The 27,748-nt window shown below is 46.9% G+C and overlaps 1 protein-coding gene, 2 long non-coding RNA genes and 1 other non-coding gene across 16 annotated transcripts in view; 2 read left to right on the top strand and 2 right to left on the bottom strand.

Annotated features, from left to right (window-relative positions):
* Nucleotides 1-314: 314 nt before the first annotated feature.
* LOC139085273 (uncharacterized) lies at nucleotides 315-11,554 on the bottom strand. 2 transcript variants are annotated; one of them, XR_011543510.1, is made up of 4 exons: nucleotides 10,993-11,554; nucleotides 2,931-3,052; nucleotides 2,318-2,473; nucleotides 315-1,469 (listed from the first exon to the last, which is right to left on the bottom strand). It is a non-coding gene; the product is annotated as an uncharacterized lncRNA (long non-coding RNA). The 2 variants fall into 2 exon arrangements; XR_011543511.1 differs by having other exon boundaries at nucleotides 1,855-2,473; nucleotides 10,993-11,120.
* Nucleotides 8,944-11,618, top strand: LOC139085275 (uncharacterized). Its single transcript, XR_011543513.1, has 3 exons — nucleotides 8,944-9,586; nucleotides 10,094-10,147; nucleotides 11,014-11,618. It is a non-coding gene; the product is annotated as an uncharacterized lncRNA (long non-coding RNA).
* Nucleotides 11,619-11,640: 22 nt separating this feature from the next.
* Nucleotides 11,641-11,713, top strand: TRNAM-CAU (transfer RNA methionine (anticodon CAU)). Its single transcript has one exon. It is a non-coding gene; the product is annotated as a tRNA-Met (tRNA).
* Nucleotides 11,714-16,509: 4,796 nt separating this feature from the next.
* TBC1D31 (TBC1 domain family member 31) overlaps nucleotides 16,510-27,748 on the bottom strand; it is an 87,148-nt gene continuing 75,909 nt past the window's right edge. For 8 of the 12 annotated variants that reach the window (XM_070631979.1, XM_070631974.1, XM_008540294.2 and 5 more), the window contains 4 exons: nucleotides 26,239-26,433; nucleotides 24,004-24,142; nucleotides 18,623-18,718; nucleotides 16,510-16,857 (listed from right to left, as the gene is read on the bottom strand). In XM_070631979.1, coding sequence (XP_070488080.1) covers nucleotides 16,724-16,857; nucleotides 18,623-18,718; nucleotides 24,004-24,142; nucleotides 26,239-26,433 — 564 coding nt within the window. In that variant the 3' untranslated portion in view covers nucleotides 16,510-16,723. The remainder of the gene's footprint in view (nucleotides 16,858-18,622; nucleotides 18,719-24,003; nucleotides 24,143-26,238; nucleotides 26,434-27,748) is intronic. The other 4 variants (XM_070631977.1, XM_008540295.2, XM_070631973.1 and 1 more) reach the window with 1 other exon arrangement.

Here is a 27,748-nt window from a genome sequence, read left to right as displayed (position 1 = left end):
CCATTGAGCCACCCGGCTGGTCTGGGGACAGATTTCTGAATAGAAAAAGACCCTGAGACTCAGGATAGAAACGTCATATCATTCATAGATTCCACAAACACTCACTGAGTGCCTCTTATGCACATGTGCGTGAGGTGCTGGAGGGGACCCAGACCTCCCAGCAAATGCCACTTGGTAATCAGACTTTCTCCTTTTGGCCACCAGACTGTCACCTACATTAGTTGAAGCCTCTAAGCCTTAAATTATGAGCCAGATGATGTGACTTTGCCATAATGTAGTTGTGGCAATTTCAGGCACAAATGTTATCTTTGAAATACAGGTGTGGGAGTAGATTTTAATGATATGATTTGAAAGGATTGATGTTCAAGCAGCCCAGCCCCTGGCTGCCTCAGGGAGGAACCACGACACCCATGAGACCTGTGAAGAAGGGGGCCTCATGGCTCTGTGTCTCAACACAGCCGGGGGAGCCAGGACACACACTGTGACCCCCTGACATTGCCATTACACCTGTTGGAACTGTGGACAAAACCATGGCCCTGTTCCAGATCTAAACCTGGAAGGAGAGGCCCGGCTCCTTGGGGCCCCAGGGCTGCTGGGACCACACCCACTACCCTCATCTGTCTCACCTGTCGCAGGGGGTGGAGTGGGAGGGCCCTGAGAGGTGAGTGCTGTAACCCTTTCCTTCCCTCAGGGTAGGAGACCTTGCTGTGCTCCCCACACCGCATGTGGAGCGTGGGCGATGGACCTTGGAGCCCGTTCCCGGCCAGGTCACGGAAAGGCCTACCTGGTCACTGAAATCAGAGCCCACACACCTTTGGAATGAGGAGCCAGGTCTTTGATCAGAGTAAAAGCTGAGGATATAGAAATGAACCAACTGCAGGTCTGCCCTCAAAGAAAGACGTGCAGTTACAGTGGAATGTGAGGAGCGCTTCCTGTCATCATCAAATGCCGGTGGGCCCGCCGTGGGCTCTGCACAGCCTACAGCTTGGCCCCCGCTGTGGAGGGGCCTACACTCCACTGGGAAAGACAGCAAAGGAGGAGTCACGACCTCCAACCTCCAGCTGGGATGAGTGTTAAGGTCAGGGGAGCAAGAGCTGTGAGAATACAGAGCCGGGTGTCCTGGCCCAGCCCAGGGCTGGAGGCGTGGTGAGGACCTCAAAGAGACAAGTTCCAGAGGGCAGGCCTCGGCGCTGGGGCACAGGGTGACTTCCTCCTGAAGCTGTTAGGCAGGACACAGACAAGCCCAGATTAATGCCTGTGACAGAGGCCTCTGGCCACAGTGTGGAGAAGAGCAAGAGGCCCTCAGGGAACATCCGGGCTGGCAGGGGTCAGGCCTTCCTTCTTCTCTGTGCTTCGTCAGCACAGTCAGAGCAATGACTCTCAGACGCTTCCACAACAGGCTGACTCACACGGTGCGGTCCGCTCGTCCAGTCACAAATGGAGCTGGGAGGACGTGGCCTTTCGCTGCCCTGGATAGATGACAAAAGAACTGTTGGCTGTTCCTCCCGCCCTGCACTCGGCCTCCCTGAACTTGCCCAGCTGGCTGCACCCTCGCTTCTGGCTTGTCACAGCCAGAATACTGAGAGGAGACACGTGGGCCACAGCGGGGTCCTACACCACCCCCAGTCCTGGTTGGGAAGGGGCCAGGCCTGGGAACCCTTTGCTGCCTCTCAAAGTACCACAGGAGAACTTTCTCCTGAAATGGGGCCTTTCTGCCCAGCCTCCTTCTTTCCCCAATAACCTCTCCCCTCACCTGCCCTCTGGACTCCCTCTAGAGTTTTATTTTTTTTTAAGCAGAGAGGACTGGAAAGCTGATGAGAGTCACAGTGAGCATGGATTCTGGAAGCCACTCACCCTGACTTCCCTCCCACTGGAGCAGCGACCGCAGAGGACCGTGAGAGGAAAGACAGGCTGTGGGCCGCGGCCAGCTCAGATGCAGCCCACTATCGGGTTGTGACCCCCGCCGAGCCGATGGAGACAGTGACCCGTGGGTGGGAGGGAAGCTCAGGGAGAGGTCAGGGGTGAAAACAAAAGTCCCAGCTCTTAACACCCGTGAATACCCCCAACACAGACAAATCTTGGAGCTTCTGGGGGTGAAACAGAAAACCTGCCCAAATTCAGGACAGAACATAGTTTCAGGCTGTCCACAAGCTCCTTAGACTTCCACTGTCAACATGCACAGGAATGTTTGCTCCTGTATTTGTTCCTAACTGGGAAGAATTCGATGTTCTAGAATTAGAAGGCCTAGAGCAGCTCGGGCTCCATCACTAAGGACCACAGACTGTGGGGCTTAAACAAGAGAAATTTGTTCTCTCACAGTTCTGGGCACTGGGAGGCCCAGATCAGGGTGTTAAAAGGGTTGGTTTCTTCTGAGTCCTCTCTCGCGGCTTGCAGGTGGCCGTCTTCCTCCCGCGTCTTCACATGGTCTTTTTTGTTGGCGTCTGTGTCCTGATCTCGTCTTCTCAGAGACAGTCTGTTGTGGTTAGAAAGAACAGGAAGATCTACGTGTATTGGCAGGGAAAGAGTTTCCAGCTATTGTTGAGTGGGGAAAGTCAGTCACAGGACAATATGTTGAGGGGCGAGGGTGGGAAGAGTGCTCAGTTCTTCACTCTCTCCCTCGCCCTGGCTTTACAGCCTCTCCCACCGTGGGCCGAGTACATTTCCCAGCCCCAGGGATGTTGAACTTGGCCAGGTGACTTGGTTTGGCCAATGGAACTCAACGGAGGCACCCAGAGCAGACACCTTCAATGTGCTTACTTGGCAGAGCTTGGTCTCTTGGGATGCTGTGACCCCCAGTGAGAAGAATACATCCCAGGGAAAGGCTGGTCCAAGGAGAATGTGGAGATGTGACAAGCAGAACTGAGCCCAACCTCAGCCTGGAGCTAGCCCAGTAACTCACATACCCAGGAGCAAGAAAAATACACACTTACCTGGAAAGCATTATGCTGAGTGAAGTCAGCCAGACACAAAGGACCAATATTGTCTGATTCCATTTGTGTGAAATATTTAGAATAGGCAAATCCATAGAAAGTAGACCAGAGGCTACCAGGGGCTGGAGGGAGAGGCGAATGGGGAGTTAATTACTTAATGGGTACAGAGTTTCGGCTTCGGGGGATGAAAAGGTTTTCGAAATAGTTGAGACTTGCACAACATTGAGAATGTACTTAATGCCACTGAACTGGGCACCTAAAAATGGTTAAAATGGTAGATTTCGTGTTATATATATTTTACCACAATTTCAAAAAACGATGTAATACATACAGTCACGAACCACAACGATGGACCAAATATACGACAGTGGTCCCGTAAGATTAGTACCATGTAGCCTAGGTGTGTAGGAGGCTCTGCCTTCTAGGTGTGTGTACGTATACTCTCTGATGTTCACACGACGACGAAATTGCCTAATGACGACGCATTTCTCAGAACGCATCCCTGTTGTTAAATGGCTGTACACAGAAGCCATTGAATTGTACGCTTTAAATGGGTGAATTGTATAGGATGTGAATCATATTTCAATAAAGCTATTTTTTAAAAGCACACTTGTTCTTTAAACCATTATGTTTGGGGTGACTTGTTAAGCAGCACCAGCGCAGTGTGGGAATAGCTGACTGATACAGTTTGTATGTGTGTACGTATTTTATAATGAGCACACTTATTTGCGTAATACAAAATGTACAAAAACGGAGTTTATTGGGTTCCCCCAAACAGGCCCCCTCTTTGCTGTCTTCCTGCCTGGTGGTAGCACCGGATGTTTCTGGACCTTGCTCATCCTAATCTGGAGTGACTTTGCTTCCCTCTTTGTGCTTGGCAGTTAAGCAGACCCAAGGCCTGGCTGCTCTTGTAGACTCTGTCTCCACGTGGCTCCCTCCTCTTGGTCTCTGCAACCATCTCCCAGGACCTACTTTCATCACCCTCGGCCAGGACTGTTTCATGGGTTTCCCAGGTGGTCTCGCTGCCGGGGTCCATCCAGTGCCATGGGAGACGGCTAACTCACAAGTTTCCATTAAGTTACTCTGCTCAGGCAGCCCTGAGCCCTCTACACACACACACACACACACACACACACACACACACTCTCACGCTCATACACTTACCTTCTGTAAAATGGGCTTACAACAACCTCTACTGCCTATCAGATCAAATCTAAGCCCCATCAAACGTCACTTGGACATGTACCCCAGAGGTCCATAAAAATGTCCTAATATTGATCAAGTGGAACACAAGCTGCTGTCGGGGGGGTCAGGCCATGGCTCATTTCTGATCTCCCCTTTCCCATGTGCTCTTCTGCCACCTTCAGGATCTCACTACTTGGGTGCGAAAACCTCCAGCACTGCAAATAAAGGGAATGTTCGACTGAAAACACTGGTTTACAAGTTGAGACAGTGAAAGTCTCTAATGACCAATGACTGTGGCTTCCAATTCAAAACCGGAAGAGGACCTAACCAGCTGATAGAGGGATGAGAAGTGACTTTTTAGGATATAACCTGAAATTGTTGTTGTTGTTTTTTTTTTTGAGGAAGAAGATTAGCCCTGAGCTAACATCTGCTGCCAATCCTCCTCTTTTCGCTGAGGAAGACTGGCCCTGAGCTCACATCCGTGCCCGTCTTCCTCCACTTTATATGTGGGACGCCTACCACAGCATGGCTTGCCAAGCGGTGCCATGTCCACCCCTGGGATCTGAACCGGTGAACTCCCGGCCGCCAAAGTGGAATGTGCGCACTTAACCACTGCGCCACCAGGCCGGCCCCCTGAAATTATTTAAGGAATTAAGTTTTAGTACTGAAACAAAACTCTTTCCATTCTTTTTTACTTCATGTGAACAAAGTTTCTCAACATTTTTACATCTGTAAATACAAAAAATATGAACAGAATTCATGCTGAACCCCACCTCATTCTAGCAAAAAGTAATAGCTGGTGACCCACACACGAACGAAGTGGGATTAGAAAATCGCATCTATCTCGCGGGTATTTGTTTTTGATAAAATTTTATGTTTTTCCATTTAATAATTATTCTTCAAATCTATAAATAAATTTATAATTTTTGACTAATTGTATACTAATAAAAATAATGATATGTCAATTTAGAAGAAAATTTTGACACTTAGACCCTTATGGTCACAGGAAACAAAAAAATTTCAATTTATGTATATATTTTTATTGCTGAGATGCATGTTAGGGTGATCAATAACAGACATGCAGACATAAAATATGTGTTGTATGAGGATAAAATTCTGTAGGGGGAAGTAGAATGGAAATATGAGTTAAGGGAGGAAAATAAATGTAAACTTGTGTTAAAGAGGAGCTTATTATGTATATTTAAATTAGATTATGGTTTGTATGGAATCCGTAGGCTATCTCGAGTTCACTGGATGAATGTTAAAAAATCATATATGCAATTTTTTTGACAAGATCCTACAGCCATTTATGATAAAAACTCATAACAAAAGGGGGCTAGAAGGAAATTACCTCAGAATAATAAAGGCCATATAAGACAAACCCACAGCCAACATCATACTCAATGGGGAAAAACTGAATGCCATCCCTCTGAGAACAGGAACAAGACAAGGATGCCCACTATCACCACCCTTACTCAACATGGTACTGGAGGTTTTGGCCAGAGAAATTAGGCAAGAAAAAGGAATAAAAGGAATCCAAATAGGGAATGAAGAAGTGAAACTCTTGCTGTTTGCAGACGACACGATCTTCTATGTAGAAAACCCTAAAGAATCCATCAGAAAATTATTAGAAATAATTAACAACTACAGTAAAGTTTCGGGGTACAAAATCAACTTACAAAAATCAGTTGCATTTCTGTACTCTAATAACGAACTTACAGAAAGAGAATTCCAGAATACAATTCCATTTACAATCACAACAAAAAGAACAAAGTACCTAGGAACAAATTTAACTAAGGAGGTGAAGGACTTACACAATGAAAACTATAGGACATTATTGAAGGAAATAGATGATGATATAAACATATGGAAAGAGATTCCACGCACATGGGTCAGAAGAATAAACATAGTTAAAATGTCCATGCTACCCAAAGCAATCTAGAGATTCAATGCAATCCCAATCAGAATCCCAATGACATTCTTCACGGAAATAGAACAAAGAATCCTAAAATTCATATGAGGCAACCAAAGACCCCGAATTGCTAAAGCAATACTGAGAAAAAGGAACAAAGCTGGAGGCATCACAGTCCCTGACTTCAAAATATACTACAAAGCTATAGTGATCAAAACGGCATTGTACTGGTACAGAAACAGACACACAGATCAATGGAACAGAACTGAAAGCCAAGAAATAAAACCACACGTATATGGACAGCTAAAATCTTCGACAAAGGTGCCAAGACCATACAACGGAGAAAAGACAGTCTCTTCAATAAATGGTGTTGGGAAAACTGGACAGCCACATGCAAAAGAATGAAAGTAGACCACTATTTCACGCCATACACAAAAATAAACTCAAAATGGATCAAAGACTTGAAGATAAGTCCTGAAACCATAAAACTCCTGGAAGATAATATAGGTAGTACACTCTTTGACATCGAACTTAAAAGGATCTTTTCAAATACCATGTCTTCTCAGACAAGAGAAAGAAAAGAAAAAGTAGACAAGTGGGACTTCATCAGACTAAAGAGCTTCTGCAAAGCCAAAGAAACTAGGATCAAAACAAAAAGACAACCCACCAATTAGGAGAAAATATTTGCAAAACATGTATCCGATAAGGGGTTAATCTCCATAACATATAAGGAGCTCACACAACTGAACCATAAAACAACAGTCTGTTCAAAAAATGGGCAGAGGAGATGAACAGATATTTTTCCAAAGAAGATATACAGATTGCTAATAAACACATGAAAAGATGTTCAACATCACGAACCATCAGGGAAATGCAAATCAAAACTATACTAAGATACCACCTTACACCTGTTAGATTGGCTATAATCACTAAGACTAAAAATAACAAATGTTGGAGAGGATGTGGAGAAAAGGGAACCCTCATACACTGCTGGTGGGAATGCAAACTGGTGCAGCCACTATGGAAAACACTATGGAGATTCCTCAAAAAAACTAAAAATAGAACTACCATAGACCCAGCTATCCCACTACTGGGTATCTACCCAAACAACTTGAAATCAACACTCCAAAGTAACATACGCACCCCTATGTTTATCGCAGCACTATTCACAACAGCCAAGACATGGAAACTATCCAACTGCCCATCAACTGATGATTGGATAAAGAAGATGTGGTCTGTATATATACAATGGAATACTACTCAGCCATAAAAACGACAAATGCATCCCATTTGCAACAACATGGATGGACCCGGAGGGAACAATGCCAAGCGAAATAAGCCAGTCTGAGAAGGACAAAGACCAGATGATTTCACTCACATGTGGAATATAAGCAAACACGTGGACAAAGAAAACAGTTCAATGGTTACCAGGGCAAGGGGGGTGGGGGGGTGGGCACAGGGGGTGAAAGGGTGCACTTAGGTGGTGACAGAGAAGAAATAATGTACAAGTGAAATTTCACAATGTTGTAAACTATTATAAACTGAAAAAAAAAAAAATTTAAAGGGCCAGCCCCAGTGGCCTAGTGGTTAAGTTCAGCGTACCTCACTTCCAGGGCCTGGGTTTGGCTCCTGGTGTGGACCTACACCTCTAGTGGCAGCCATGCTGTGCTCACGGCCCACATAAAAAAAAAAAAAAATCATATGTGCAGTTTTGTTGTTAAAATATCAGCATATACAATCTGCTGGAAATGACATAGTGTGTAACTGTTTGAACTTAGAATGATAAAGTTTAGATATCAATTTAACATTATGCCAGGAGGTGTACAGACTTTTTCCAAAATTATTTCAGGGGGTGCCCATGACGAAACACTTTTGGAAACTGCTGCTGGGGGCGGGGGAATCGATGGTTGAGAGGCCTGCGTTGCCATCTGACTCGGGATGGAGTCCTGCCTCCGCTGCCAACAGCCGTTCGACCTCGGCTGGTCGCCTAATCTCTTTGGAGTTTGCGCATTGGTAAATGTAGGGCAATAGTTACACTGACCCCTTTAGGTTGTTGTTGGAGTCAAGGAGCCGCCACAGGGAAAGCGTATAGCCAGGATGAGGTGGGGTGGGCGGGGGCTGGAGGAGAAGCCGATGAAGAAGGAAATGGAGATCAGGTTTTCGCAGAGCAGGTGACCTTGACCTGAAGAAGGGCGAGGAAGAGATCTCCGTCACAGCAGGAGATGTCAAGCCGAGAGAACAGCTCGGGCAAAAACCAGGAGGTGGGAAGGGCTTATTCTGGGAGCCCAGCGCAGGCACAACCTGAGGCCCTTTCACCCCCCTGCCAGTCCACGGCCGTCGGTCACTCACCACTAGCCAGGCCTGGGGATCACCGCCTGCAGGAGACTTTGCGCCTGCGACCTCGGTGGGCATGTAGCACCGACCACCCTTTACTCTGGACTCCATCAGGGCTCAACCAGCCGGCGGTTCCCTGCACAGCACCTACGAGGTGCCAAGTGGGGACCAGGCACCTGCCAGAGTCTGCAGGAGCACAAGCTCTCTCGAGGCAGTAAGGAAGCACGTGTGTGTGTTTCATTGTACCGACACGCTCAGAAAAGTGTGTTGAAAATCGGTGGCACACGCATTTAAGAAATGGAGACATTTTATTTAGCGGAATAGCCCCACCCCCACCCCCGCCACCCCCAGCTCTGGTTGTCTACCCTCCATATACCGGCTGGATGACGATGGTGGTCACCCCTGCGTGTGCCCAGCCTGGTACCCCGCACGCGGTCGGGGCGCAGTCACTGTGTTCGAGCCTGGCCGAGCGGCGGCCCCCCAGCCCCACGCCGCGTACCCTCTTCCCCTCCTGCCCCTCCCCCCACGCCCCACCCCCTCCCCCATCTCAGGGCTTCAGGCCCATAGCAACTCTAGAACCAAACGGACGCCCCCGCCTCCCTTCTCCTGCCTTCGGGCGCCGGGAGCCCGCTGGGTGTTGGCGGGGACCCTCGGCAAGGCGCCCCCTCGCGGCCGCCCGGCAACAGGCCTGGGAGCCGGGAAATCGTGGGAGCTCCGGGCAGGACATGTGACACGGGAGCCTCTCCCTCCTTCTCGCCCTCCTCCTCTCCCCGCTCCTCCTCCTCTTCACCTTCCCCTCCTCTTTTCCTTCCTCCTGTCCCTTCCCCTCCTCCCCTCCCCGATTTCTTCTTTTTAGTTTCTGCAGTTTGTCTTCTAAATTAATATATTTAAATTTTAAATAGGTACTAGATTAACACAGCTTAGGGTTTTTTTTCAAGTATTCAAAGGTCTTCATCCTAGAAAAACATCAGACAAATACCGAGACTGAGGGACATTCTACAAAACGGCTGACCAGTCTTCCTGAAAAACGGTCAAGGCCGTCAAAGATCAAGGAAAGCCTGAGGAAGTGTCCCAGCCAAGAAGGGCTTAAGGACACGTGATCGTGAAAAGTAATGTGGGATCCTGAAGGGAACCTTGAACAGAAAAAGGGAGAAACTAAGGGAATCTGAATCAAGATGGAGTTCAGTCAATATCCTGTCAACACTGTTTCCTTCATGTAACAAAGGTACCATACTAACCTAGGATGTTAATAACAGGAAACTGGGGGCGGGCATTCTGGGAACTCTACCATCTTTGCAAATTCTCTGTAAATCTAAGACTGTTAAAATAATAAAGTTTATTTTTTAAAAAGTCTTCATCCCACCCCTGCCCACAATCATACAGTTTTCACTCCTCTGCACGTATTAATCATGGGTCTTAGTTTTTTGTGTACGCATACTTTCTAAGGTTTGGTGAGCAACTACTAACAAATATGAATATACCTGCCCTGCCCCCCTTTAACAGAAATGGTAGCACACCCCACACGCGGTCCTGTTCTTGCTTTCTTCCCTTGTTTGCATCAGACACAGAGCCTTCTGTGTTCTTGTTTACAGCCCGGACAGACTGTCATTCCTGTGGCCACTGCCCTGTTCATAGACACTGGGCTGTTTCCAATTTTTTGCAATTTTTTCCCTAATCTTATTGTATTTTTTTATTGAGATGTAATTGACATATAACTTTCTATGAGTTTCAGGTGTGCAATTTTTTTGCAATTCTAACAAGACTTCAGGGACAACCATGGCCTTGGGTGAGTCTGTCTGTTGGACATCTTCCCAGTCATAGGACTGCTGGACCCCTGAGCGGGTTAGTTTGTAATTGGCGTAGGCAGGGCTGTTGGGGTGTAATCCACACGTTAATCAGTGCTCCTTCGGCCTAGAGATCTGGGCGAAACTGCTGTGACACCCCAAGTCTGCAGTCCTTAGGGGTCCCTGCATTCCCATCCCAAATGTTGAGGGGCTTCCCTCTGTGTTCCTCTGCCCCTGCCTCTGCCCTCCCGCACTTGGGGGGCGGTCCTGGAGCCCCAGCGACCTTACCCTCAGAACACTGCCCCTGAGTCGGGTTCCTGCCAGCGAAAGTGGGTGGGAGAGCTTCCCCTAGGACTGAGAGGTTGTGGGGTTCCCACTGGGGACCGTGGGGGTGGGAAATCTCCCCCAGGATAGAGTGGAAATAATTCTCCTACGGATTAATTCCCCTTTGGGCGGAAATGTCTCCTCCCACGGAGCCACGAGGATGCCCTAAGGAGCCCACCTCATCTCAGCTACCTGCGGGGTCTCACCCGCCCTGGAGCTCACAGTACTTCCCCATCTGGGCCCCCGCCGACCTCCCACTCCAGGGGGCTCTCTCCAAATGCAGCAAGATCCACCCCCTCCAGTGTTCTCTCCCCACCCCAAGAATTCTGGTGCCTGCTCCTAAGATAATATTATTTTCTCCACCTCCTTACACTCATACTGCATTTGCCCCCTTAACATCCGACCGCATGTCCCCAATTCTGGATGATTTAAAAAAATTCCTCCCCCAGCACTTCATAATTAAAAATTTCAGATAAACAGTAACGAGGAAAGAATCGTACAGTGAAAATATCCGTGTACCCACATTAACATCTTACTCTCACAGGCCCCCGAATCTCTCGGCCTCTCTGTCCTTGAGTCCGTCGGTCCATCATATCGTCTCATCTTCTGAGCGCTTCAGACTTGCAGCCCTTCCGCGTGCCTCTCATTGGCTGGCCTCAGCCCGCGGCGCCGGGAGGACCCCGGTTCTGCGGTGGGGCCGGAAGATGTGCATGTGCGTTTTCACATCGTGATCTGCGCGCCCACTCCAACCCTTTGAGGCCGGGAGTGTCCCTGTGGACGCAGCATCCAGCACAGGGCGGCGAACACAGTAGGTGCCCAGTAAGTGTTGCACGAGATCACAAAGGTGCAAACGCTGTGTAAGCGCTATACAGAAATAAGAGTTTACAGCAACAGGAAGAATCCCAATACCTCGTGTCCTACTACTCAGCACAGCGCTGTCAAGCAAGCGGCAGTGTGTGTTGATTGACACACAGGCAAGCGGAGGAGGAACGGAGAGCAAGTGGCCGTTTCGGAGAGGGCGCCCTCGGGCGCGGGCGCGGAGGCCTGGAACTCCGAGTGTCCCGGGTTGGGGACCAGGGAAAAGAAAATTAAAACAGCCACCGTTTTCTGAGCATGCGCACAGGCCGCTGCGCTAGCCTCATCACCCTACGGCCGGAAGCGGCTCCTAGGTGCCTCGTTAGCGCAGTAGGCAGCGCGTCAGTCTCATAATCTGAAGGTCGTGAGTTCGATCCTCACACGGGGCACAATACTTTTGTTCCCTCTGTGCCTTCGCTCGCAAGAAGGACGGGTTTTACTTGCTGGTCTGTGGACCGGGCGACCCCGAGTGTCCGCGCTCTCCGGGGCTGGGGTCACCGGTGTGTCGGCCTCTGTCCCGGCAGGGCCAGGACCTGGGCACTGACCCACCTCTCCCGACTCTACCCCGCCGCCCGGCCTGTTCTCGGGGGCTGGGCTGAGGTCGGAGGACCTGACTGCAGGCGGTGCACGACGACAAGGGGGACACGTGCGGGAGACGCCTCCAAGGAGGAAGCGCACCCTGGGCGCCGCGGCGGGGGTGCCCAGGAAGAGCACGCCTGCGGCCCCGTCCCTCCACCACGGGTGCCGCCCTTACCGTCGAGCGCCGGCCGTCGCGGGGGGCACGCACGGCCCGCAGTGGGGCCCGAGCCCCGGCGCTCACCGTCCGGGGGAGCGCTGCAGGGTCGAGGGGAGTAACGGGAACGCGGGGCCTCGGGGAGGGGCTGGGTCTCGCCGCCTGACCCCGCGGGAGGGTGGGGCTGGGGGCCGTCGGGGGCGGGCTGCACGGGGTGGGAGGCCGGCCAGCGCGGGGGCGCTGAACGCCGTGGGGAGGAGGGTGGGCTGTGGAGCCGGAAGCGGCGGGACTCTATGGGGTCTGGGCAGGGGGTCTTAGGGAGGTCCCGCGGGCAGCTGTGGGGCACGACCCGGCGGGGCCTGTGCTCATCCTGCTTCTGAGACGGTTGCCGCGGTCGAGTCATCGTCGATTGTTCCTGACAATTCAGGCATTGCGCACAGGGCAGATGGCAAACTAGATCGGGCTGTGATAGCTGTAGCCGCCCCTTCATCCTCCCGGTTTTGACGGCGGCACTGATCTCCGCAGTTCCCCATCAGGGAGCCGGTAATCCTTGGGCTTACTCTCCTGGTAGGGGGGACCTTCCAGAGCTTTCACTTGGCTTTTTCTACCCGAAAGGCTGTTACTCGATGGGTCATAGTGCCAGTGTGGAGCTTCTGCCATTTGTCAGTATGTTTATTAGACACTCAGGTACTCGGAAACTAGCCACAGTTGCTTCATGGTCCAACTTCGTCCGCCGTAACTCAGACTTGGCCCAAGACTCCTGCATCACCTGACCACCATTCGCCCTGACTTTGGTGTCAGATTTGGAGCCAACGTCTAGTAATCCCTGAAAGGTCTGGGTGTGTTCTTTTCCCTCTTACACAGTCATTCGAGTCAATGGCCACAGGTGCCTTTGGAGAAGGCTGGGAGATTATTTATGGTATATACACGTGGCCCTCACTGCTGCAGGATCCTTGCTCCAGCGGACCTGGCCTCCCCTTCAGGGAAGAGGCTTTGGATCTGGAAACTAGTTGAGATCTGGAAAATGAGTGACAGGCATGACTTTCCATCGTGGTGGCTCAAATCAGGTTTTTGGCCCCCAGATCTGAACTTTTTCTGGTTACGTCTATCAAGCAGCATTTTAGGAGGCTACCTATCTACTTTATTCTCAGGGACATAATTAACTACCAGTAGCCCCAGATCCCTTACTAATAGTGCTCTGCTGCCCTTTACTGTGAGTGGTTGTCTTTGGTAGTTAATGTTGTCACTTGGCCTCTGCTGCTATGGAATCCCATCATGCCCAGTGAAGTCAGGAGCATATCCAGGGTGGCCTCACACCTTCACACATCACCAACAGAGGCGAGCCACCACGGAGCTGTTCAAGTCTGCCGACACTCCTTTCACTCAGTGCCTTAACAAACGGAGCGCCTTTCAGGCTGATCATGTGGTTGGGAGGTGAATGAGAAGTTCATATGTCATAAATCCGCTCCCACATTCCTACGTTCCTAAGCCTTCGGATACTTTCATCTCCCTCATGCCGGGGAAATTCTAGCATCTCCATCTCATTAAACAGAGGGCCAACAATGAGTGTGCATTTCTGTCAACCAACCAGGTAAACCTAGAGCCACTTCCAAGTGCACGAGTGTGCCAGTTATCAACTTCCTGCCTCTCGGCTCCAAACGCCCTCTTAGCGCCCGCTCTGCGGTAAGGGACTGGACTCGGGCGTTTCTCCTTACAGTGTGCACGAGCTGGAGCTGTCAGTAGAGGGCGCTGGAGGACGCGGCAGCAGGAATGGGCTGCTCTCCCTAGCTGCAATGTGCTGTGGCGCTTATCCTTGCTCGTGCTTCACGGTCCGTCAGCAGTGTGAGTGTGTGAGGACCCTCAGTGGTGCTCTGCCCCGGCCACGTGCCCAGAATGCACAATCTCTTAGTTGACTCCACAGCCCCAGCCCGATGACCACTTTGCTGCAGTCCTCCCAACGGGGACAGCGCCAGCAGCGGCGCCCTGACTCGCTCTGAGCACCTGCCTCCAGCCTTGGTTTGCTTGTGCTGCAGAGAGGGGTTTCCCATGGCCCTCTCGACATGGACCGTGCTGGACAGTGCACAGACCAGGCCACACGCCACGCTGACATCACTCGAGGTGCTGATGCAGAGTCTCTGTATGCTGTCACCCAGGGGCCTCGAATTGCCTGCACCCAAGGCTTCCTTCCTGCTGCCTGGGCACCCAGCAACCTCTCCCTTATGCAGCGCTCTGCAACCGCACCTCCCCCTACGAGGGCTGCACCTGAGCCTCGGGAGGGAGGGGCCTCCCTTCCCGCTCTGTCCCTCCTGGGTGCTCTCCCTCAGTCCTAGGCACCCTTGAATTCTCTCTACATCTTTATAGTTACTCGCCAATCATAGTTGAGTAACTCTTTATATTAAACTTTTCCCGTTGAAATATCATGTGGTTTGTCCCTCCATAGGACCCAGACTGGTAAGAGATTAAACAGTATGTCCAGAATCTGTGCTTAATGCTCCCATGCTATTAAGACTTTGGCAGTCCTCGTAGTCATGACTCTGTAACGGTCATCATGGAACCATGGTCAACATGTGGACGGGCCTTCAGCAAATGCTCAAATCCGGCTCAACATCAGAGAGTGCATACCAGAGGAAAACCCGAATGAATACAATAACTGTGCACAGGCCTTTAACCAAGTTAACAGCTTATTCACTCAACACCACTCAATAAATACTGGGAGGAACTCTCTAAGTGTGTTGTTGTGGAGAGGGATTTAGCTGAAGCCCCACATTCACCCAGCATTGTACGGGAGAGAAACCGCAAGGATGTAACAAATAGGAAAAGGCCTTTAGGAACAGCTCTGCTTTAACAAACTCAAAGGAGCCTGGAGAGCAGCTTTTTGAATGTAGCCAGTGTGGGGAGAGTTTTAGCCAAGCTCAAACTTTATTCAATTCCTAGAGAACTTACATCATAAAGAAATTGGGGTAAGGTTGAGGATATAATGCCACGAAGCAGGAAGAGATAATCAGAAATGTATTTCATATATTTCATTAAATGTGATAACCTTTGAAATGCTAGCCAAGTACATATGACTGAAGAGATTCAGCCAAGTATGTGAAATGTGCCAAGGCAGTGACTTTATCAAGATCATTATTGGGAGACTGGCAGGCTCAGAGAAAATTGAAAAAATGTGATAAAAAGAACTTCCACATTTGGTTGAGAGGATGCATAACTCGCTTTCACTGGATGAATAGAAACTTGTTTTTTTTGAGGAAGATTAGCCCTGAGCTAACTACTGCCAATCCTCCTCTTTTTTTCTGAGGAAGACTGGCCCTGAGCTCACATCCGTGCCCATCTTCCTCTACTTTCTATATGGAACACCTACCACAGCATGGCGTGCCAAGTGGTGCCATGTCCGCACCTGGGATCTGAACCAGTGAACCCCGGGCCGCCGAGAAGCAGAATGTGCGAACTTAACCACTGCGCCACCAGGCCGGCCGCGAATAGAAACTTTTTACAAATGAAATACTGTAATACTATAAAAGCAGGGTGTGTGTGTGTACGTGAAGTTGCAAAACCACTCTGAGCAGGTATAAATTCTAGTGAAAGAAGACCTGAAGCAGAGGTCAAAAACTGGCAATGTACAGCTGATTCCGGCGGGCAGAAGCACAATATTTTAAAACTTGAATGTTTTTGGGTGCACAAGCAATTTCTCGGTCACCCAAGTTCCCATCATACCCTACGTATTGTATATATCCAGTGACTTCCTGTTGCCAAACGCACCCACCTGGCCCACGAAGCCTGCTGTAACTGCCTGCAAACAAACAGAAAAGCAGGCTGAGGGGAGTGCTCTCTGGCAATGGCGCCTCGCACAGTGCCGGGACCTTATTTTAGGACTTGGCCTCTTGCACAACAGAAAGCGCTCTGCTGACTGAAACTGTCTGGCCTACCGTACAATTATGCTCTGTGACCCCAGAAAAAAGAATTACAACCATGGACTGCACACTTACCAGCCGGCATGGTGCCCGGAGCTTTACGTACATTATCTTCTTCAACCCTCACATCAAGTCCACGAGCTATTTCTACCCTCCTTCTAAAAATGCGCTGAGAAGTGATTTGCCCAAGATGAGGAAGTCATGAGCAGCCCTGTCGTGGAGCTAAGAGGGGACAGTGGTCAGTGCTGTCGGGAGCAGCAGGCAGAGGGTACGAGAGGCTGGAGACGCGGAGGCAGAGATGCCGATGGGATCACTGGCAAAGAGGAGATCCCGCTGTTGGGCGCACAGGGCTGGGACTCCAGCCGCTCCCCGCTGGGGCGCCCTGGAGCTGCTGTGGAACTCTCAGTGCTGGGCGGCCACTGTGGAGACGGCTCCCTGCTCTTATCTCGCTGCTTCTCTCTAAAAGGGAACCCCCATCAACTAAAGTCACTGAGGTTCACGCTGCTCCGTGCAACCTGAGAAAACCGAACCCACGTGCCAGTGGCTTCAAACATTTTTTTATTGTGGGAAGTACAAGAAGCCATTTACAAGCCAAAAAGCATCAGAATTAAATAGAACACATAATTTTTATACGCACATTTTTCTATACAAAAGGCCGATCTCTATAGGAATTTACAATAAATAATCTAAAAATCAGTGTCACTGATTGCAAAATAGGTCTCTCTCTCTTTGACTATCTCAGGGTGACAAGCCTCCTACGCAGCCAAAAGGTGAGGCGTCTGACACCTGTGGCGCGCCCGGGCCGTGAGTCTCTGGCGAAGATTTCTCACTCTCTCCATCAGGTCCCGTTCCACGCCGTCCCACTGTACTCTTCTTTGACTTAAAGAAACTTGGAAACAAAACTTAAAATTACTAATAGTTTGATTTTCTGATGGTAGCAATGATACAGCATTTAAAGGTAAAAAAAAATCAATAATTAAATGAATATTCTAAAAACCAAATTTCTTAAACAAAAAAAGTCTAACATATTACTGGCCCGATGTGGTTCCATTTACAGGCCAAACATTTGTTAAATTGCATGAATGCTATCAGGGAACTTACCTACTTTTGGTTATTTAGCACTTTTTTTCTTTGGGGGATACAGACAGTCTTTTAAATTAGGAACAATTTTAAATTTTAAATTTTAAAACAAAGCTTGTTTAAGAGAGAATTTAAATTCTTTGCAACAGTAAGTTTCCTTACTATGATGCTTAATGGAAGTGAGAAAAGGCATTCCAAGTCGCCCAAATTAACACTGCAGAATGTACACCATGACCACTTCCCAATGATTAAAAATAAGTAAATCAAATGCTTTTCTTAGTAGTAACACAAGAAGAATCCAGAATCAAAGTGAAAATATTACAGTGTGTCCAAGCATAACTGCCATCCCGTACTGATTTAGAGGGGCTGGTAAATACTGGAATTTGGGGAAAAAAAAAAACCAACTCAAAAATACACTTCTCAGAAACTTAGTTCTACAAATTCAAACAGTTTTGACTTCTGAAAACTATTTTCCCCCCACAGGACTACAACTTTTATGCTTTTTTGTTTTGTTGTCCAATAACCTAAACTTACCAAATGTCCTCAGCTTGATTTTCAAATTTGGAATTATCTAGTTAAAAAGTGAGGCTCTGCCCTGTCAGAGCAGAGGACAGTTGAGAAGCTCCTGTACTCTCATTTGACTTACACACGATTTTGTTTAATTCATATTCTGACACAGAATTTATAGATGCATATAAAAGTATGAATTAGCAAAAATATTTTACACAATGCTGGAACCTCAGTGGACTTGCTATTAAGTGTATTTCTTATAAAACTAGTCTTAGGGGACATCGTATAAACTTTGTCTTTCTAAAAGAACTCAAAGACCTCGTTAAATTCTGATTGATTTATACAACAGTTTTATTGAAAAAGTTGTTGGAAATAAAGTTTAACAGAGCTTCTTTCCTTCCCCACCTTTTAAAAACAAATCCAAGACTTTCCTGGGAAATCGTTAGCTCCTGTAAGGGCTAAAGCTGTGACTACATTTCCGTAAGACGTTTCCACTTCGTCCCTTCCAGAAATAAACAAAACCTCCGGGAAACCAAGTCAAAGGACCAAAAGTCCAGGCATCAGCAGGAAGCCACCTGCCCTCAGCGGTTCTGCCTCAGCTGGCCCAGTGCTCGGTCCATCCGTGCCCATAGCAGGCACCAGTTTTCAACGGAGCCCAGCCCAGAACAGAGTCAGGAAAATTCAAGTAGTAGTAGTAGCTTTGAAAAATAATGCTGAGGTTTTCTTTTCACAAGAATGTAAAAAGTAGTTATGAGCATCATTAATTTACTTAGTCACAGGCTTCTGCTGGAGCCTCCGACGTTTTCGGGCCGCAAGGCTGGTGCTGAAGGAACGGAGGAGCACTGGCGAAGTCGGGCAAACTTTCTCTACTTGGGGTTCCATCTGACCTAGTTTTTCCCCAGCTGGAAATTTGAGAATCTTGCTGCCTCCATATTAGGATTTTCATTATCAATGCCTTGGGAAAATGGCCTCAGTGTGACATAAATACAATTTAAGCCACAGTCTTGCTTAAATATTGCTAACTTTTAAAAGATAGAAGGAATCTTTCTTGCTTATCAACTTACTCCGTGTTGAGGAATCCATCTCAGAAATGTCACTTGATTGGGAGGTTGCAGGAAAACAGCTTGAGGCGACCTGCTCATTTTGGCATCTGGGCACTACTGTTATAAAAGTGAGGAACAAACAGGATGTCTGAGAGTGAGTAGAAAGCCTTTATTAATTCCAAGTGCTCCCTAGTCATTAAAATGGCCAAGGATCAAAAGCCTCTTACTTTTCTGTTCTGAGAAGAAACTGTCACCACTCAAAAGGAAGGCAAACGCAGTCAGTGAGAATTAAGAGCTGAGCTGAAGTTTTGGTAAAATACTTTCAAAGCATCCTTAATTAAAACAAAAAGCCAACAAATAAACAATTCAAAAAAAACATACATTAGGACAGAGATCCCAAATATCTCCTGGAAGACTGTGAGCTGACCAGCAAGCCCCTGCCGAGAGGCGCCGCTTTAAAGCAGGCAGGGCCCCGCGCAGAGCCAGCCACAGGCAAGGCGAACTGAAACCGAGAGTGAGAAGCACGGCCGTGTGCCAGCACCTCACTGGGCCAACTAACCACGCGCCTCATCTCAAAATTTCTACTCCCCCTTCAGCTGTGTTTCCACGGTTCCCAACTCCTACAGCTTTGCATCCAATAAGACACAGGTCTTCTTGATTTTTCATACCAGCGTCGTCCCTTCCTTTCTACTCCCATCCCTTGGGCCCAAGCCACCAGGAGCCTGGCCCAGACTGCTGGGGTTGCATGGGTTATTAAAATGCTTTTACCTGGTCTCAAGAGCTTCAGCTAAAGGTTTTAACTCATAGTTTTAGCTCAAAGTCATTAAGACAATGTGCCTAGTTACCAAATGACTAATTTGAACTGGTGTAGGAGAATGGAATATGACTCATTTTCAAGGGCCAGCCCCAGTGGCCTAGTGGTTAAATTTGGCACACTTGGCTTCATGGCCGGGGTTCAGTTCCTGGGCGTGGACCTATACCACTTGTCTGTTAGTGGCCATGCTGTGGTGGCAACTCACTACAAAAAGAGGAAGACTGGTGGCAGATGTTAGCTCAGGACCAATCTTCCTCAGCAAAAAGAAAAAAAAGGGGTCATCTTCAAATATTTGAGGGGCTGCCATGTATGTGGCAGAGATAGTAAATGTAATCTGCATTGCTCCAGAGAACAGTGTCTAGTGAGAGAATTTACAAAAAACCAGTAAAACAAAACAAAAACAAAACCAGATTCAACTTTACATGAGGAAGGAGTAACCTTTAAATGAAATACTGGCAGACTAGGGAATAAGGAATGAGCCCTCCAGTTCAGTAAGTATTCTGGCACAGGCCGGAGGACCTCTATCCCAGTGGTGCAGAGATGATTCACAGACCGGATACTGGATCCTTCCAAACCTGAGCCCTCACAGGTCCTTGCCTCTCACCGGTCCTCCCAAATCCATTCTGCCACGGCTGGTTAGCTCATCTTCCCAAAGGGCCATGTTGTGAATGTCCTCTGTTCAAACAGCTAACAGTTCCTTTTGCCTACAGCAACATTTCACACACTGTGAGCAGATCCCCCTATGAAACCTTAAAACAAAAATCCAGCTTCCTAGCTTTCACCCTAGATCTGCCGAATTAAATCACCGTTGGTGAGGTCCTGAATACACGTAGGTTTAAAAAAAATCTGTAATTTACAAAAAACCCCAAAGCTAATTGTAACAGATTTGAACACGTAAGTAAAAAGTGAGTTCTTCTCCTATACTTTTTGAACTGCAACTTGTTTTTCTTAATGTACGTATTTTAAAGCCCCAAAGGTGAGTCTTATTTTAAATTAGTCTTTATTTACTCAATTGGCATTACATGAACCATAAAATTCAAAAGGAACAAAAGGGCACAAACTAAGTTTCCTTCTTTTTCCTTACCCAGGCGGCAAGCCCTATGCCAGGGTTCTCCACAGCTCCTTCTGCTCTGCAGCCAGGCTGGCACACGGGATGGGGCCCAGTTCCTGGGCCTGGCACTTCCGGTCCCTGTACCTACCTTCTCCAATGGCACCTATATCCATCCTTGTATGGTCACTCTGCTCCAGTTGCCCTAACCTCTATCACCACGACAGGCAGCTGCCTGCTGTTGATCAATTACCTTCAAGTTCTATCACACATAAGCAAAGTTTGTGGAGGCTCTCGGTTGGTGAATCCACAGAAATTACAAGGGAAAATTTTTCTGTATATGTTTATGTGCATGTTTCTGGGGGAGATTCTCAGAGAGGCCCACAAGCCACAAATTGTTAGAAAGTGTAATATAATGTTAGAACTGTAACAAAATTAAAGATCACCTAGTCTATAATCTTCTCATTTTACAAATGAGAAAACTGAAGACCAGTACGTATTTCTGAATAAATTCAAATGAATGAAGGCAAGTAGTTAAATAAACTAACCAGAGAGCACAGCTTAGTGACTCGCTAAGTTGATTTAAGCTCTTGTGTTCATCTGCCATAAAGGTGGGACTTGGGCCCAGGACTCCTGTCATCCACTTTCGGCTGCTGCACCTACCGTGAAATTCTCCCTCTGACACGTCCTCCCCACTGCTCTAAGCCCTCCCCTTTCTTCAAGGCCCAGTAGTTTAAAAACCTGGGCCAATGGTGCCACAACATTTACTAATGTATTTTTTTTTTAAAATAACATTTTCATTGAGATACAAGTCACATTCCATAAAATTCACTCTTTTGAAGTGTACGAGTCAGTGTTTCTGGTATATTCAGAGTTGTGCCATATCACCACTAATTCTAGAACATTTTCATCACCCCAAAAAGAAACGCCATACTCATTAGCAGTCACCCACCAAACCCCCAGCAACCACTAATCTACTTTCTGACTCTACAGATTTGCCTATTCTGGACATTTCATATGAAAGGAATCGTATGACGCGTTGCCTTTTCTGTCTAGCTTCTTTATCTTAGCAAAAGGTTTTCAAGGTTCATGCATTTTGTAGTATGAATCGGTACTTAATTCCTTTTTGTTACTAAATAAGATTCCACTGTACAGATCGGCCATATTTCGCTGATCCACTCATTTGATAGATACGTGGCTTGTTTCTACTTTTTGGCTATTACGAATAATGGTACTATGAACGTCATCACAAGTTTTTGTGAGGACATATTTTTGAATCTCCTGCGTATATACCTCGGAGGGGAACTGCTGGGTCATGTAGTCACTCTATGTTTAACCCTTGGAGCAACTGCCAAACTGTTTCCCAAAGTGGCTGCACCATTTTACACTCCCACTGGCACGGATCCAGTTTCTCTGATCCTCACCAACACTTGCTCCTGTTTGATTATAGTCCACTAGCGGGTATGAAGTGGTATCTCACTGTGTTTTAAAAAAATTTTTTAATTGTTTTGTCATTTGGTTTTGATTTGTATTTCCTTAATGACTAATGAAGTTGAACATCTTTTTATGTGTGTATTGGCCATGTGTATATCTTCTCTGCAGAACTGTCTATTCAAATCCTTTGTTCAGTTAAAAATCTGGACTAATATTACTTTATAAGACATAGCTATTCAGCTACAATTTAAGTTTTTGGACCTCGAATTTTAGGAGCAGCAAGGGCCATTCACAATGTCCAGAAGGTTCTGTTTTCTGGAAGAGAATAAGAATTTCTTCTCCATTGCTAGTAAAGATTTGACACTGGGCGAGTTTTACGTAAGTGCCCTGCTGTTGGCACATGCCTGTCTGCTTCCTAGCTCCTGGTGCCTCCCTTCCAGGCTCTGAGTGACAAACCAGCACCGAGCACCTCCAGCCAAAAGGTCATCCTCCTAGTTAGAGCTGATTATCTCCTGGTTCCAGGACTAAATGACTCTGGTTTAATTTATACACACTAATTAAGAAAATGACAAATCCTTACATTTTGCCTTTTGAAAAATGGATGATTATTAACCAATTTTAGGTGAAATTTAGGAAAGTTAAAAACTTTAGGTAGCACGGTGGGAAGACATCACGGAGGCAGAGGGGCCGACAAGTAGGAAGACTGACGAGGGAATTTTTTTGCAGTTTCTTCCTCTTTTCAATTTCTAAATCCACACGTTCTCTAAAAGCCTCCAGGTTTGTTTCTTTCCAAAGCAGGGGTAAGTGTGAGAGGGCTGGGGAGAAGGGGCAGCTCCAGCAGTATCTTTCATAAGCCAGTTTTAAATAGCTAATTTGTGCAAAGAGTGACATTCCACTCCCTAGTCCCCTCAAGTGCTCTGGGTGCTATTTGGGACCTAAATCTAAAGTATGAGAAATAATGAGGGGTTTCAAAAGTAGACAATTATATGATGACAGCTTCAAATATATATTTTTACTTTTCAAATTTGTGAATTATAAGAGTCATGCACATAGCAGCATCATTCACAAAAGCCACAAAGTGGACTCAACCTAAATGTCCATCAACTGATGAATGGATATATAAAATGTGGACCGTCCAGACAGTGGAATATTATTCAGCAATAAGGAGGAACGAAAGCATTGATATATGCTACAACATGGGTGAACCTCCAAACATGCTAGGTGAAACAAGTCAGACACTAAAGGCCAGAGACTGTATGATTCCATTTATACGAAATTTCCTGAGGAGGCAAATCTATAGAGACAGGAAGGAGATTAGTGGTGGCCAGGGGCTGGGGGCAGGTGATGGGAAATGGGGAATGATTGCAAAGAGGTATGGCATTTATTCTGGGGTGCTGAAAATGTTCTAAAATGGATTGTGGTGATGGCTGCACAACTCAATCTATTTTTTAATATATGGTAACACAATACCATTGAACTGTACACTTTAAACAGGTGAATGGTATGCCATGTGAATTATCTATCAACAAGGCTGTTACTAAAAAAAGCAACAGATATACATTACAAAGACCAAAACAATACAAACTACAGTAAAATAAAAGTTCCCTGTATCTGTACTCTATTTTAGAATTTTAAATTGTAATTCTGATTTTTCAGCTGATGCCACTGTAAGCCCTGAACCAAAACCTAACGTTTGGTTCGATCTTACAAGAAGTTTCCTTGTGCTACTTTAATACTCTATTGTTCTGAGGACCAGCTATTGGCAAAGCACAAATTTTTACTAAAATGAACTAGAAATAGCACTTTCGGAACAAAACATATTCTAACACATTAAGGGAATGCCAAGGAACCATGGAATAAAAGACAGTCCTACAGGATGGTTGAGAACTTTTTCTTGACTGGAGCTGTTTTTTTAACAGCTCCATTTCCTCAGCTTTTTCTCACTCTTTTTGACCAAAAAAATGGTGACTAGTGATTACCTTTTGGCTGAGCAATAATTTGAATACCAGTGCCACAATATACCTCAAGGACTTATCCACGATAGCAGGTCACATGAGATGAGCCTGTGACAGCATGAAGAGGGAGAGAGGCACTTCAGACACTCACCTTTACCATGCGGACGCTCAGCATGCTCCACAGCGTCACTTATCTCCTTCTCTAGAAACCACTTTCTAGATGCGTCTGAAAGGGCAGAAACCTTCCTTTCCGATTTCAAATGGAAGTCTTTTTCTTTGGCTTCTTCCCACTAAATACAAATAAGTGAAAAAAAAAAAATCACATAAAAACTGTGCTAACGCAAGCTCCTGCAGAGGAATGAGCCCGTTTCCTCCCCTCCGCCTCCTCGTGGATGCCCCAGGCACGCAGCAGCCATGTGGAATTAGGGCGGCCTGGGTGCCTGGGCCCAGGGCTGCCGCAGGGCTTCGAAAGTAGAGGCACTCCTGACGGACCCTCAGTACCTCAGGCGCCACGTGCAAACAAGTGTCATCGAAATAATCCATTCCAACCCATTTCAAATCTCAACTCTTATGGGATTAAGCTAGTTTTTAAATTAATGGCAATTGTTTTATTTAATTTGAACGCTACGCCTTTAAAGTCTACAAAATTCAGAGACTGAATTCTTGCGACGATGACTACAGGGAAGCTGTGTGATCTCCATTAGCCCCCACCTTCTTCTTTCTGATGTGAGAAAACAATTATCTTAAATTAGCTCAAAGGGTACTAAAATTATAAATTTAAAATACTATATAACACCTTAAGTTACCAATGTTCTAGAGATGCTACAGCTTTTATATGCAAACACACGTATAATTTTTATGTTACAGAAATGCTAATGTATTAAATATGCATTACATTACAAAAATACCTAAAGGAACCATTAAGGCCGGGAAGGACCATCAAGGTCCATCCCTTTCAGGTTCCTGATGAGGAGACTGAGTCTGAGTGATGTTCCAAGGCCACAGAGTCGCCAGCCAGCTCTAGAAGCCAGGACACCAGACACAGAGAAGCACCTGTCCCTGCAGAGCCTGGGCGGTGCCTGTGACTCTCAGGCTGCTCACATGGACCACTTCACCGAGGAGAGCAGCAGCTGCTCTGTTTTTTTTAAGATTTTATTTTTCCTTTTTCTCCCAAAGCCCCCCAGTACATAGTTGTATGTTTTAGTTGTGGGTCCTTCTAGTTGTGGCATATGGGACGCTGCCTCAGCATGGCTTCATGAGCTGTGCCATGTCCGTGCCCAGGATTCGAACTGGCGAAACCCTGGGCCACCGAAGCAAAGCGCTCGAACTTAACCACTCAGCCACGGGGCTGACCCAACACCTGCTCTTACCCACTCGTGCCCTCGAGTCAGCAAGCCTTGCCTTGAAGTTAAGTGGGCTCCACCACAGCTTCCCGAGGAGGAGAGCCCAGTGACCCGGGCATCCCTCCCGCCCCTCCCTGTCCTTGGTGGAAGGGCCGTCAGCTAGGGGCCCACGCCCCTGCGGTGAGGTCGGAGGAAAGTGAATCTGGAATAGCAACTTGAAGAACATACACGATGGAAAGCTTTCAGAATAGACATTATGATGGAGCAGCAGAAACAGGAAGGGACTGAAGCCAGCTGCCTCGTTCCAGATCTCTCCCCAGCCCGTCAGCGTCCTCAGGGAAGGGCACTGTGTCTGCAGTGTCTACAGAGCAGGGAGCCCGGAGCTGAGGGGAGGATCAACCCAAAGGTAACACGTGTGTGACGAATATTCAAGCTGCCTCCTCAAATCCATTCTTTGATTCTTCTTTAGAATGGAATTCTAATTTTATTTGACATGATAATGTTCCCTGCTAAAGATACTATATTTCCCAACATCCTTTGCAATCAAATGTGGCTAGAAATGTGGGATTTCCAGAAAGGAGTAAAAAAGGAATTGTCTTGGCTGGGAGGTGAGACCTTTTGCACTTCTGTCCTATAGTCCTCCTGCTGAATGGAACGTAGATGTGAGAGCTGGAACTCCAGTCATCTTGGATGGTAAGGCAGCCTTGAGAATGGAAGACATACACCAGGAAGCCGGTGGAAAGGCTGGAGAAGGCAGCTTCCCTGACGACCTGGGAGCCAGGATACCAAGGACTGCCCACCTCTAGACTTCTTTCATACGAAAAAGAAAAATACTTCTGTCTGTCTCATAGTCACTGTTATTTTGGTTTTGTTACCAGCAGCTACATATAAAACATTGGATGTCGTCTTTGCGCAACATCTATTAAAATGAGATCATCTTTAAGATCTTTTCCAACAAAAATTATTTGGTGTGGTGCTTTTGTCATTTGATATGTAATATTCCAAAATTTAAATGGTTAATAAGTTTACCACACCATTCTTACCTTTTTAGCTTCCTCCTCGCTCAATGCATTTAACACTTCTATTTCTTTCCTTCTGTTTTTCTGAAGGAGTTTGGCCGTTTCCTGGTAACACTCATTTCGCTGTAGATCACCACTTCTTTGCTTACGTAAAGCTTGAATTCGCCAGTCAGTATTCAGACATGCTTGTTCAGCTTTTGCCAAATTTTCTTCAATTAACTAAGAAAAATTTCAGAAACAAGGTCAGACTATAGAAAATTATGGTTTATCCATTCAACGTATTCAAGAGTCTAGGGCAGCTGTTCAGCCTTGGTTGTATATTAGAATCAACTCAGTGTTTAAAACAAACTGATGTCCAGGCCCCAGCACAAAGCAGTTAAATCAATCTCTGGGGCGGCTGGATGCAGGTACTTGTAGAAGGCTCTTGAGGTGATTTTAAGGCAGAGCCGAGGCTGAGGTCTTCCAGGCTAGGCTAACGGATGGGTGGGATTAAATACCTCCATGTTTCAGCCCTTTGAAAAGGAATCAGAAGAGTCCACTCTTACAGACTGGACAAAAGCCTATGAGGAAAAAAAAATGGTGCGATATTCCAGAGGGCGCAGCCAAGGGATTTTGCGGAACAGAAGGTACGAAACCTTACACTATCCCTGGGTTTTGGACCAGGGCCAGGCCCTGCCACAGACCCATGTAACATTTCGTTAAAAGGATAATAGAGAAAGTTCTTTCTTGATGATTTCAAATTCTATTTCAGTCCATTTAAGCCAGCACTCCTGAAAGGGTACTCCACAAGAAATTCTATAACATAAGTTTAGGAAATTTTCTTAAAGATTCATAATGTACTATATCTTCAGACTTGGCATGAAAAAACCTAACTTTAAGACAGTATTTCTAATACTTATTTGCCATCCCCTATTTTATTGAATAATAAATAGTTACTAATGACAAATAAATGGCAAACAATAGGATACACTGGAGTATATGAGGAAGCCATTTGGTGTAAACCTAATTCGGCCTGACCTTGTTTTTCCAAAAGGGCCTGACATGGCCGTTGAGCATGCATTGTGTATCTGCTTTAAGCATTTGCTATGTCCCAAAGACAAGATCAAATGGCCTTAAGATAAAGATGCAACTTCCCACGCTGGCATTTCTGTAAGGATAAGCATCTCTCCTCATGCTTGGAACTGATTGCTGCGCTCCCCTGTGATCACCCAGCTCGAGACAACAGACCTACCACCCTGCTGTGTCCACTGAGACCTGCTGTGTCCATCAGTCGCTGTGCCGACAGAGCAGTCTCGTGACTGCTGTAACAGAGGCATTCCAACCCTGTGAAACATGCTCTTTGAGGGTATATAACCACTCTGTACACCTTCCTTGTGCAGAAGGAAGGCCCCGGGCTCTATGGTCCTCACATTTGGCTCAGAATAAACTCACCCCAATTTTCATTTATAGATTGCTTATGGACTATTTTCGCCGACACGAATACTCTAGACAATCCCCTTTGGAAATGCTGGCTCGTATGCCAGGCCGAGACCCG

The sequence above is a fragment of the Equus przewalskii genome, chromosome 8 (genome assembly GCF_037783145.1).
Source record: "Equus przewalskii isolate Varuska chromosome 8, EquPr2, whole genome shotgun sequence".
Taxonomy (NCBI): Eukaryota; Metazoa; Chordata; class Mammalia; order Perissodactyla; family Equidae; genus Equus; species Equus przewalskii.
The sequence above is the reverse complement of the archived record's forward strand: the minus strand, read 5'-3'. Positions and strand labels throughout refer to the sequence as shown.